Here is a 13,634-nt window from a genome sequence, read left to right on the forward strand (position 1 = left end):
AGCACAGCTCCAATAACCTTCAAAAAGCTCAACACAATCCAGGACAAAGCAATCTGTTTGATTGGCTCCACATCCATAAACATCCATTCCCTGCATCATTAACATTCAGTAGTGGCAGAGTGTATTACCTATAGGATGTGCTGTAGGAATTCACCAAGTCTCCTTCAACAGCACCTCCTAACCTCATTGTTACTACCATTGAGAAGATCAAGGAGAGCAGATTCATGAGACCACCACCGGCAAGTTCCCCTCCAAGCCACCCACTATCTTAACTTGGAAGTACATTGTCATTTCTTCAATGTCGCTGGGTCAAAATATTGGAATTTCCTCCCTTGCTGCATTGTCAGTTTACCTTTACAAAATGAAATGCAGCAGTTTAAGGCAGCAACTCTTCACCACCTTCTCAACTGCATTGATGGATGGACGATAAATGCTGGCTCAGCCAAAGACATCCAGATCCCATGAATGAACAAAAAAAAAGACCACTGATGTGAGTGTCCAATATCATAACATTACCACATCCTGCTGGTAATGTTCCTGCTGAATCAGTGCCATTGCAAATATCCAAATGCCATCCAAAAAATGTTGGCCCACACCTCCCAGATAGCCCACTAACATTCACTGTCATTACCACTGCCTAGCCACTCCTTAAAAACAACTGTAACCAATGTTTTGGACACTTGTCTCCATGACACTTTACTACAGAAAGCTTCACTTAGGCAACGTAGCGGAGTGGAAGTGCCTTTGTGCTACTCAACACAAAGGTCAGTGTCAGAAAAAGATGATGCATAGTCTCATATAGCACAGAAGAGGCCCTTTGACCCATCGATTCTGTGTGAACCCACCTACACTAATCCTACTCTTCAGCACTTGGCCCATAACCCTGAATGTTATGGCATTTCATGTGCTCATCCAACGTACGTTTTAAAGGATTATGAGGATTCCTGTTTCTACCAACCGCCCAGGCACTGCAGTCGAGACTCCCATCACTCTCTGCGGAGTCCAACAGTTTGAGTAAGCATGAATCAGTGGGCACCATTAATAGTCAGATAAGTTTAGAGTTAATTATGGCATTCAAACCCCTCAATTATACAGGGGTAATCATGCTGTATAGGCCAGCAGTTCCAATTTATCAACAGTTATCCACATATTCGGTCTGCAATGCAGACAGAAATATTGATTAGTGAACTTGCAAGGCTATGTCTTGTTCACCCATCACCATAGCACTTCAGTTTGGAGATCTCCCCATGATTTCTAAATTCCTGTTTTCTCTCTCTCTATTTTTGTAACCACCTCCAGCTTTAAAGTTTTCCAACATCGATATGCTCCTCCAATTCAGCTCTCTTGCACATTCCCAATTTTCATCATTCCATTCCGGGTACACATGGCTTCAGATGCTAGACTCTTAGCACTTAGATTCCCTACCAAAACATCCCTGCATCTTCGCCCTCGAAGCCCTCCTTGAATGAGCTTGTTTCAGCTAAGCTTGTAGTCACCTGCACTCATGTCAGATGTAGCTCAGTGTAATGGTTCTGTTAAAGTGCTTATAGAAATGCAAGCTGCTGTTGGAACTGATTTTGGACCCTTAGGAAAAGAGAGGGAACTTAAATATATTAAGAACCTGGTTCAGTAAGAGTTAACAATTCAGATGGGCTTCATGATATTGACAATCGACTCTAGCTTTTAGTCATTTATATCATTATGCAAACATTCTGTTTTCTATAGGAACAATGGACAGAACCATGCAGCAATATTCTGGTCACACTTTCCTGAAGTTCATATTGTATCCAATGTTAATGTTCCACAGCCTCTAACGGCCTGAGGGAGTGGAAAGAAATTTCTTATCCATATTCCTGGAGGGAAACACTTTGAAAAGCTCCAGGATCACCCACCTCAAAATTCCATACATCACAGTACCCAATCACATTCCTTAAAGGACACTGTTGGGGAACAGGAGGTGCATTTATGTTAATTGAAGTCTTGGCACTTTCCTATTCAAATCTCATGCCACTGTTAAAACTATGTATCATAAAAATCTAAGACGTGTCCAGTACAGGAGGCCCTTCAACTCAGTGAGCTTGTGCCTAGTCTTCGAATGAACTACCAATTAATCACATTTCCTGCTCTGTCCCCACGTACGTACAAATTCTTTCCCTTCAAGTATTTATCCAATCCTACTTTGCATGTTATTATTCTAGGATCTCCCCATTCCCACTGCTTTTTCAGACAGTATATCCCACATAACAACACGATGTATAAACATTATCCTCCAATAACAAATTACATTTACAGTGCCTTAAGCAAACTAAAACATCCCAAGGTACAGAGGAATCATGAGGGCAGAGCTTTGGAAGTGATCTATATGGACTTCAGTAAGGCGTTCGACAAGATTCCTCATGGGACACTTGTTAGCAAGCTTAGATCTCATGGAATGCAGGGAAAACTCACCATTTGGATACAGAACTGGCTCAAAGTAGGTGGTGGGGGAGGGTTGTTTTTCAGACGAGGCCTGTGACCAGTGGAGTGCCACAAGGAACGGTGAAGGGTCCACTACTTTTCGTCATTTACATAAATGATTTGGTAGTGAGCATAAGAGGTACAGTTAATAAGTTTGTAGATGACACCAAAATTGAAGGTGTAGTGGACAGCGAATAAGGTTACCTCAGACTACAACAGGATCTTGATCAGATGGGCCAATGGGCTGAGGAGTGGCAGATGGAGTTTAAATTTAGATAAATGAGGGGTATTGAATTTTGGGAAAGCAAATCTTAGCAGGACTTATACACTTAATGGAAAGGTCCAAGGGAGTATTGGTGAACAAAGAGACTTTGAAGTGCAGGTTCATAGCTCCTTGAAAGTAGGGTGGCAGGTGGATAAGATAATGAAGGCAGCGTTTCATATGCTTTCTTTTATTAGTCAGAGTTTTGAGTATAGGCATTGAGAGGTCATGTTGCAGCTGTACAGGACATTGGTTAGGCACTGTTGAAATATTGCATGCAATTCTGGTCTCCTTCCTATCGGAAAGATGTTGTGAAACATGAAAGGGTTCAGAAAAGATTTACAAGGATGTTGCCAGGGTTGGAGGATTTGAGCTACAGGGAGAGGCTGAACAGGCTGGGACTGTTTTCCCTGGAGTGTCAGAGGCTAAGAGGTGACCTTATAGAGATTTACAAAATCATGAGGGGCATGGATAGGGTAAAGAGACAAAGTCTTTTCCCTGGGGTGGGGAGTGCAGAACTAGAGAGCATAGGTTTAGGGTGAGGGGAAAGATTAAAAAAGAGAGACCTAAAGGGCAACTTTTTCACACAGAGGGTGGTACGTATATGGAATGAGCTGCCAGACGAAATGGTGGAGGTTTGTACAATTACAGCATTTAAAAGGCATCTGGATGAGTATAGGAACAGGAAGGGTTTATAGGGATATGGGCCGGGTGCTGGCAAATGGGACTAGGTTGGGTTGGGATATCTGGTCAGCATAGATGAGTTAGACTAAAGGGTCTCTTTCCGTGCTGTACATCTCTATGACTCTATGGCATTTGATTATCCGGCAAGACTGCAAAGTCCCGATTCTTGGCTAGACGATGTCATCTGGCATTCGATTATCCGGAATTCGATTAACCAAACAAAATACTGCCTGCCCGTGTGCTTGGGATAATCAAGGTTCCTGTGTACTTAACAGAAGCATTATAAATTAAAATTTGACATGTAGCCCCATATGACAGTTTTAGCACACTAACCAAAGTCTTTGTCAAAACAGATAATTTTAAGGAACGTCATAAAGGAAGAGAGTGTGAGTGAGACAGAGAAAGTTAGGGAGTTAAGTACAGAGCTTAGAACTTGGGTATCTGAAGTAACAGATGCCCATGGTGGAACCATTTAAATTGGGGACAGTCAAGAGGTCAGAATTGGAGGAGCACAGATAATTTGGGAGTGTTCTGCAGCTGAGAAGATTACAGAGATAGGGAGGGGCGAGGTCACAGGAGGATTTGTAAACAAGGACAACAGCTTTAAAACAGAGTTGTCCCTGAATCAGGATCCAACGTAGATCGGCATACACAGGGACAATAGGAGATTGGGACTAGGTGATAGTAAGAACACTAGCAAGGGAGTTTTGATAACAATAAGACTTGAGAAAGATCCCAATGAGTGCATTGGAATAGTCAAGTCTAGGAGTAACAAAGGTTGATCTTAATGACAGTATTGATAAAAGGCCAGAAGCTAATTTTTGGAAAAAAATATAACACCAAGATTTTAAAAAAACTGATTCAACCTCATTTAAACTCTTTCTGAGCAGTGTCCTTGCTAATTTCTCCTAATTGAATCCAATAAAACCTCTGTGGTTTTGGACAATGGCATAGCCAATTACAATATATATTCATTCTGTTATAATCATTGGCTAGTTATATATGCTATTGACTAAAATAAGAATCTTGGATGAGATAGGCAATGCCTAGCCACAAAAGTCTCTTCCCAAAACCACAACATTCACTCAGAATTGAATATAATAAGTCACTGAATTCTATGTCAGCTGTCATGTTAAAGATGCAAGGTCTGAACTCCAAACTATTGTGATGTTACTCCTAACTGATGAATAAAAAAGGCTCATAATAATGAACTGATAATGGCAATAGCAAAGGCCACTGACAATACCCTTTCAGGGCCAGTTCTTCTGTACACGTGAGAACAGAAATCTTGTGACATACTGGGTTACATCCCTGCCAGGCCAGAGTTGAGTCTTACAGCACAGAAACAGATCCTTCAGTTCAACTCGTCCATGCCAACTAGGCTTCCCACACCAAACTGGCCCCATTTGCCTGTGTTTGGCCCATAAATCTTTCATTTTCATGTACATGTCAGAATTTCGTTTAAAGGTTGTAATTGTACCTGCATCCACCACTTCCTCTGACTGTTCATTCCACATACGACCCAGCCTGTGTTTGAACAGGTTGCCCCTCAGGTCCCTTTGAAATTTTTCTCCTCTCACCTTAAAATTATGCCCTCTAGTTTTGAACTCGGGAGTTCTCACACAAGAATTCGATGGTCAAGGAATGTGCATTCACAACGCAGTCAAACAGACTGTGTTAGAAGCATGTGCCTGTCAATACCTAATGCCAGACCTTAAGAGCAGGTCATGTGATGGAAAGAACATTAGAGGTGCTACCATCACGATTCATACCTCTAAACTACAACAATGTTAACGTGAATGTCACTAAAGTACCTCAGACTCTGTAAATTAAACTGTAATAAACCTCACTGATTTGGAATCGAGTGTGCTGAACAAGTGCAAGATTTGCCCATTCACAGATGTTTATAGCAATATTAAAACACGGGAAAATCTACTGCAAGGAGAATGAGTGCAAATGACAAACCGCAACTTGGGCATCATGAGTAAACCATTCCTCACTCAACTGCAAAGGCTCCACAGAGATGCAGTGACAAAACACCACTACCAGTTTGTACAGAGTTGCAATTCAAAGACAAGCTAATGAGACTGCTAAATTGCTGCTGACAGCAAACTGTTTTTGGGGACACACAGCAACCTACATACCACAGAAAAGTTTGTCCTGTCTACAGGTATGTCAGCCACAATTCATTGAGGAAGATTTAAAGACATGCGCATTGAAGACATTGACCCAATAACATTTAGGAACATGAGTAGACTCTGCAGCGCCTCAAGCCTGTTCCATCATTCAACGAGCATGGTTGATCTCTGATTTAACTCCACATACCTGCCTTAGGCCCATACCCATTTGCTTAACAAAACTTTATCCATCTCAGAATTAAAATTAACAACAGATCCAATGTCCACTGCCACTTGTGGAGAGGTGCGTGCGCCTGTGTCTGCAGAAGTGCTTCCGAAGTAACATCTCTTCCGGATGGTCTGGTCCTAATTCTCAGACTACGTCCAACCAATGGAAATAATTTATACTTATCTACCCTATCTTTTCTTATTAATATGTTGAAGACTTTGATCTAATCACTCCTTAACCTTCTAAATTCCACATAAAACATGCCTCATAGCCACAGAAGTTGAGATATTATTGTAAACCTACTTTGCACTGTTTCCAAGTCTAGTATATCCTTACGGTGTGATGCCCAGATTTGCTCACAGTACTCCCAAGAGGTCTCTAATCAGGGTTTTGTATAGCTGTAGCATAACCTCTGTGCCCTTACACACCAATCCTCTATACCAGCATTCCATTAGACTTCTTGATTATTTTCTGCACATTTTAAAAATCAATCCCCTAAATGTCCTAAGTCTCTCTGGACATCCACTGTAATTAACCATCTTGCAAGTACCCTGTTTTAAAGGAAACACAGACTCCTGGTGTAGCACTGAGGGACTATTGCACTGTAATAGATGCCAGATTTTGAGTATCCAATCTGACCAAGTGGATATTTTAAAAAATTCCTATGTAATTTTTAATCAAGAATACAGGAGATTGCAATACTGCCTTGGACAATATCTGTGCCAAATTACTATTCAAAATCATTTATCTCACAGCTGTTGGTGGAGCCTTGTACTGTTATGCTTCCTGCATTACAACAGTGACTCCACTCCTGAAGTACATCTTTGGGCATGGAGTGCTCTGTGACATCCCAAAGGAGCCACTTTAATAAATGTTTGTTCCTTATTTAAAATAGCTCAAAAATCCTCTTTCCAACTGGATCCTACATTCATGAGGAAAGGAACTAAATAATGATGATTTATAAAGACAAGTGAATATCACACCAACACTTCAGATACAGATTAAATATTATCCAACATTTCAGCAGTGACACTGTTCACCGCCTGAATCAATGACAGCAACAACAGCTATTCTTCCTCTTTTTTTTAAGAACGGGAAGTTAAGAACATCTGCGTCACTGCTAATGTTGCAGAATAGAAAGCCATTTTACCCTTTTACTGTCCCGGATTAGCAATCATAGCACTGTGACACATTTATCAAGCCCGTCAGATCAATTCCTTTCAGAAACTGACAGTTTCACTAACTCCCCTACTTCTTCTGATGCAGGGAAGAGACGTGATGTGAGAATTAGAGCCAGGCCATTCACGATTGATGCTTGGAAGCAGCTCTTTATAGAAAGGCGGAAATCTGGAACTCTTTCCACACAAAGCTGTGGAGGAACTGAAAATTCCAAGACCAAGGTTGATGGATTTGCTAGCAAAGAATATTAAGGGCTACACAATCAAAATGGGTAAATGAAAGAGAGTGGGAATGTCAAACAGCATTAAACCAGGCCCATCAGCCCACCACATCTATACTGATCAAACACCAAACTACACTAATCCTATTCACCTGCACTTCATCCAAAGCCTACTATACCCTAGCATTTTAATTACTTATCCAGAAGCTCCTTAAATACTGCGAGAGCACCTGCCTCCACCACCCCCTCAGGTAGTACTTTCCATATCTACCACCATCTGGGTGAAAAGAAATTCCTCAGATCCCCTCTAAAGCACTTACTCCTCACCTTAAGCTTTCGCTCCTCTGGTCTTAGACACAATGCCGTGAGGAAAGGATCCTCGAGATCCACTGGCTGTGCCTCTCATCATTTTGTATACCTCACCCAGCCTCCTCTGCTCCAAGGAAAACAAGGTAGATACGCAGGAGGCTGGATGAACATAGCAAGCCAAGCAGCATCAGGTGAGAAGACATCATTTTGGGTATAACACCTCTTCAGCAAGTCTTTTGTCTCTAAGGAAAACAAACCCAGCCTATCCAATCTCACCCCATATCAGACTTTCAACAGGCAACATCCTGGTGAATCTTCTCTGCACCCTCTCCATGCAATCACATTCTTCTGGTAGTATGGCAATACTCCATCTGTGGTCTAACCAATGTTTTATAAAGTTGTAACAAGACGTTCTTGTTCCTATGTTCAATGCCCCAGATAATGGAGGCAAGTACTCAGTCTGCCTTCTTCACCACCCTGTCTACCTGTGCTGACACCTTCAGGAAACTATCGACTTGTTTACTAAGGTCCCTTGGTTTCTCAGTACTACGAGGGACCTACCATTCACTGTGTATACCCTTTTCTTATTGGACTTTCCAAAATGCAGCTAACTCCCAAATAGAGTTATAATTATGGATTAATGGAGACACAGATGGGCTGAAAGACAGAATGTTCTGGAAGGACTGTCTGGCCTACTTGTATTCCTGTATCCCACAGGAGACTGTGATTCCCACACAATTACAAACAAAGCCCACTTAGTCGGATTTCCCTCTCTATAAAGAAGGTTCCTGTAACTACATGTACCAGTCACCTTGGTATCTGAGCCATCTCATAATGTTAAAAGCCTGAATTGTTATGAGACAGAGGACTAGGGAAATTGAACTTCAAAACAACTGCTAGATTTGCAGAAATTTGATTCATATAAGTAAATTCTTGTCCACCTGTAGATTTTTCAAGCTGAGGGGTACATTTAGGAGTCCATCACATTAATGATTAACTAGAATGATTCAAAGGAGGAAGCCACTCAGCCGATCGTACCTCCGACAGCATTCTGGTAAAACTATCCATTCAATCTTAGCAGGTCCAGCAGTGCAAGGGCGATTGAGAGAAAGTAAAGAGGTGCACAGATAGATGGAAACAGACAGAGACATGAAAGGAGTAGACAGACAAGGGGAATGTTGACTGTAAGCCAGAAGAGAAGCTGAATAAGTGATAATGAGTGCTAAGGGTTGGAAGCTTTCTCTCAGCTCTCATTATTACTCATTCAGCTTCTCTTCTGTCCTGGCTTACTATCAACAATCCCCTTGTTCACCTAGCCATTTCATATCTCTGAGTTCCAGTTCCACCTATCAGCTCACCTACTTCCGGATTCCTTCTCCAAACACACCCCCCACTCTCACCCACTCCCCCCCCACCCCCCCCCAACCATCTTCAGCATAAATGTCATCTTTCTTAAGTTATCAGTGAAGAGTCACCAGGTTCAGAACATTAACTCTGCTTTCTCTCCACAGATGATACCAGACCTAATGAGTTTCTTCACCAATTTCTATTTTGCTTCAATTCACCAACATCTGACATTCTTTGTTTCATCCATTTAATTTTTCTGCCTGTCTTTTCCCCATTGCTCTGTATACTATTGTCTTCAAGCATTTATCTAATTTTCCTTTAAAAAGTCACTATTGACTCTACCTCCCCAGACCTTTGGACTATTTCTTTTGACAATCACCTCAAATCTGTGCCTTCTATTTATCGTCAGCATACCTGCCAGTGAACACTTTCTCCTAATTGCCCCAATTTTGAACACATCTATCAAATCTCCACCAAACCTTCTGCAATATAAACAATTCTACAATCTCTTAACATAACAGAGACCCCCTCAGCAACTTGCCAGTAAATCCCACCTGTACATTCTCAGATGCCTGGGCATCCTCTCTCATATATGATGCCAAGAAATCGGTTTGTTAAGGTTTGTCACAACTGCCTTGGCAACATGTCCCCGCACCAATCAACCAAACCGCCCCGTGGCCCAACATTTCAACTCCCCCTCCCACTCTGCCGAGGACATGGAGGTCCTGGGCCTCCTTCACCGCTGCTCCCTCCCTACCAGACGCCTGGAGGAAGAACGCTTCATCTTCCGCCTCGGAACACTTCAACCCCAGGGCATCAATGTGAACTTCAACAGCTTCCTCATTTCCCCTTCCCCTACCTCATCCTAGTTTCAAACTTCCAGTTCAGCACTGTCCCCTTAATTTGTCCGGACTTGTCCGACCTGCCTATCTTCTTTTCCACCTATCCACTCCACCCTCTCCTCCTTGACCTATCACATTCATCCCCTCCCCCACTCACCCATTGTACTCTATGCTACTTTCTCCCCACCCCCACCCTCCTCTAGCTTATCTCTCCATGCTTCAGGCTCACTGCCTTTATTCCTGATGAAGGGCTTTTGCCCGAAACGTCGATTTCGCTGCTCCTTGGATGCTGCCTGAACTGCTGTGCTCTTCCAGCACTACTAATCCAGTATTTGGTTTTCAGCATCTGCAGTCATTGTTTTTAACATGTCCAAAAGCACATCCAAGGATTCTGTGTCCATGCACCAATTTGAAGATTTTACCATTTTGTTTACAACACTTCTCATTCTTTCCACTAAAACCAATCTGTCTACACTTTCCTTTGGAATAAATTACATCTGCTATATCTGTTTATTCTCTCAAGTCTATTACTATCCTCCTTAAGTTACGTTTCAACTGCAGCCTTAAAATTTTACCCAGTATAGCCAAATACAGGTGTCAAGACTTGTTTTAAAAAAAAGACTATATTCTAAAACTAATCTTTGGGAACAGCGCTGTACATCTGACCAGTCTGATAAACAATCATCCTACTTTCTGCTCCATGCTGCCACTGTCCTTTTAATCTCACTAAGAAGTTTGTTGTGTGGTATCTTGTCAACTTTTTTTTTGGAAAATCCATGTACCACAGCATCGTCACCCTCACATTAAAAGAATTTAAATTAACACTTGTTTCTTGCTATGACCAAGCATCTTACTCCTTCCAAGTGACTACCCCACATTTGCAGCAACCCTCTGACTTCAAAAGAATTCAAACAAGTTACTGAAATGCCGCTTTAGACCAGAACCAGATGTGCTACAGTGCTCACTGTCACAGGAGAAACATTGAGGGCGCAGTGGGCACAGCAGGGGCTGATAACAATGCTTTGATGAAATGTTGCTGAATTTTCTTTGACTATTTGAATTTGGTACAGTGCCCATCGCCCATCAGGCCCAACAATCTAAACTGTTAATGTTCTGTTTAAAAGATGTGAGGCAATCATTCCCTTTTGCAGAGTTTGTTGCTGAATGAATGTGGATTCACAAGGAGTCGTCGAAAGGGAAGTGAACAAGTCCCCAGAATGTCCAGGGACATTTCGTCCAGTCAGCGTGCTTTACTGACATTTATCAGGTCTCCTTCATGACTCAGATAGGAACTCCCCCCAAGTTACTTCTAGAAATTTCTTGGTCGGGAAAGGAAATTTTTTTTTGCGGTGTCGGGGGGAGAGAAGGGGGGGATGTGCGGGGAGGGGGGGGGATGTGCGGGGAGGGGGGGGGATGTGCGGGGAGGGGGGGGGATGTGCGGGGAGGGGGGGGGATGTGCGGGGAGGGGGGGGGATGTGCGGGGAGGGGGGGGGATGTGCGGGGAGGGGGGGGGATGTGCGGGGAGGGGGGGGGATGTGCGGGGAGGGGGGGGGATGTGCGGGGAGGGGGGGGGATGTGCGGGGAGGGGGGGGGATGTGCGGGGAGGGGGGGGGATGTGCGGGGAGGGGGGGGGATGTGCGGGGAGGGGGGGGGATGTGCGGGGAGGGGGGGGGATGTGCGGGGAGGGGGGGGGATGTGCGGGGAGGGGGGGGGATGTGCGGGGAGGGGGGGGGATGTGCGGGGAGGGGGGGGGATGTGCGGGGAGGGGGGGGGATGTGCGGGGAGGGGGGGGGATGTGCGGGGAGGGGGGGGGATGTGCGGGGAGGGGGGGGGATGTGCGGGGAGGGGGGGGGATGTGCGGGGAGGGGGGGGGATGTGCGGGGAGGGGGGGGGATGTGCGGGGAGGGGGGGGGATGTGCGGGGAGGGGGGGGGATGTGCGGGGAGGGGGGGGGAGATGTGCGGGGAGGGGGGGGGGATGTGCGGGGAGGGGGGGGGATGTGCGGGGAGGGGGGGGATGTGCGGGGAGGGGGGGGATGTGCGGGGAGGGGGGGGATGTGCGGGGAGGGGGGATGGAGTGGGGGGGAGGGGGGGGAGGGGGGGAGGGGGGGGGAGGGGGGGATGTGCGGGGGGGAGGGGGAGGGGAGTACGGGGGGGAGGGGGAGGGGAGTACGGGGGGGAGGGGGAGGGGAGTACGGGGGGGAGGGGGAGGGGAGTACGGGGGGGGAGGGGGAGGGGAGTACAGGGGGGGGAGGGGGAGGGGAGTACGGGGGGGGAGGGGGAGGGGAGTACGGGGGGGGAGGGGGAGGGGAGTACGGGGGGGGAGGGGAGTACGGGGGGGGAGGGGGAGGGGAGTACGGGGGGGGAGGGGAGTACAGGGGGGGAGGGGGAGGGGAGTACGGGGGGGGAGGGGGAGGGGAGTACGGGGGGGAGGGGGAGGGGAGTACGGGGGGGGGAGTGGGAGGGGAGTACGGGGGGGGGGGAGGGGGAGGGGAGTACGGGGGGGGGGAGGGGGAGGGGAGTACGGGGGGGGGGAGGGGGAGGGGAGTATGGGGGAGGGGGAGGGGAGTACGGGGGAGGGGGAGGGGAGTACGGGGGAGGGGGAGGGGAGTACGGGGGGGGGGAGGGGAGTACGGGGGGGGGGGGAGGGGAGTACGGGGGGAGGGGGGGGAGGGGGAGGAGAGTACGGGGGGGGAGGGGGTGAGAGTACGGGGGGGGAGGGGGTGGAAGTACGGGGGGGGAGGGGGTGGAAGTACGGGGGGGGGGAAGGGGGGGGGGGAATGGGGTGGGGGGGAGGGGGTGAGTGGGAGGGGGAGGGAGGGAGGGGGTGGGAAGTACGGGTGGGGGTGTGTGTGGGAGGGGGTGGGAAGTACGGGGGGGGGGGGGGGAAGGGGGTGGGGGGGAGGGGGTGAGTGGGAGGGGGAGGGGGAGGGAGGGAGGGGGTGGGAAGTACGGGTGGGGGTGTGTGTGGGGGGGGTGTGGGGAGTACGGGGGGGTGGGAGGGAGAGGGAGGGGGAGAGTGCGGGGAGGCTGAGGACCCTGAAGAGGGTTGTCTCTGCCCTGACCCACCACTGCCGTCGGCCATCTCCCCTTTCCCCGTCTCCAATGTCCCGGACACACAAACCCTTTCTCTCTGTCCCTCTCCGGTGCTCTTACCGCCGCGGGTGCCGCCGCTGCACCTCCTCCATGTCTCGCCGCTGCACCGTTCACTTCCGTCTCGGACCGGAAATCGCCTCTGAAACCCCCCACCCACCGTGTGACGCGTCCGCGGGGCGGAAGTTACGTTCGGCTCAGGCTGCGGGTGGATCCGAAGTGACGGTGACCACCGTGCGGGGCGGAAATGATTCCCGTCTATTGCGGGGCTGAACTGTAGTTTCTTTGCAGTCGCAATGACACCGAAGCGCATGGGAGGTTGTTTTCCTACAGAAATAGATGTTCGCAACCACATTCTCCCCTCTATTTCCTCTTTCTTTCTGTTGTTTCCCTCTACTTTTTCAACTTCAGTTCTCTTTCAATGAAACGTTGTTTTCAATGCCATTCGAATGCAATAGACACCAGCATCATGTGGTCGGGCCGAATAGCCTTTTCTTTTATCTTGTCTACAAATGTTCATTGTTCTTGCCTTAGTCCATGTGTCAGTGAATTGACTGGATCCCTCTTCCAGCACTGCATCAAAGGGGCAACGAATCATACAGTGGGACTAGTACCACTTGACCATATTACATTCCAGAGCGTTAACTCTATTTCTCACTCTATACAGTTTCTCCAGCACTTTGTTTTTATTTCAGATTCCCAGCATCTACAGTATTTTATTTTCATTTGTCCCATATCCTGAATGGCCTGGCTCTAATTCTCTAATCATGTCCCTTCCCTGCATTAGAAAAAGTAGGGGAGTTAATGAAACTATCAGTTTCTGAAGGGAATTGATCTGACAGGCTTGGTAAATTCCACAGGGAGTGCCATCCTCTCCACCCCCCCACCTCCCCATTC

At 47.1% G+C, this 13,634-nt stretch overlaps 1 protein-coding gene across 2 annotated transcripts in view; it reads right to left on the minus strand.

The window, feature by feature from the left end:
- Positions 1 to 12,888, minus strand: part of LOC140462849 (serine/threonine-protein kinase 3/4) — a 147,022-nt gene extending 134,134 nt beyond the window's left edge. For both annotated transcript variants that reach the window (XR_011954548.1, XM_072556223.1), the window contains exon 1: positions 12,801 to 12,888. Coding sequence is in view for 1 of the 2 variants with exons in the window: in XM_072556223.1 (XP_072412324.1) it covers positions 12,801 to 12,832 (32 nt within the window). In the remaining variant the exon portion in view is untranslated. The remainder of the gene's footprint in view (positions 1 to 12,800) is intronic.
- Between the last annotated feature and the right edge of the window lie 746 nt (positions 12,889 to 13,634).

The sequence above is a fragment of the Chiloscyllium punctatum genome, chromosome 37, assembly GCF_047496795.1.
Source record: "Chiloscyllium punctatum isolate Juve2018m chromosome 37, sChiPun1.3, whole genome shotgun sequence".
Classification (NCBI taxonomy): Eukaryota; Metazoa; Chordata; class Chondrichthyes; order Orectolobiformes; family Hemiscylliidae; genus Chiloscyllium; species Chiloscyllium punctatum.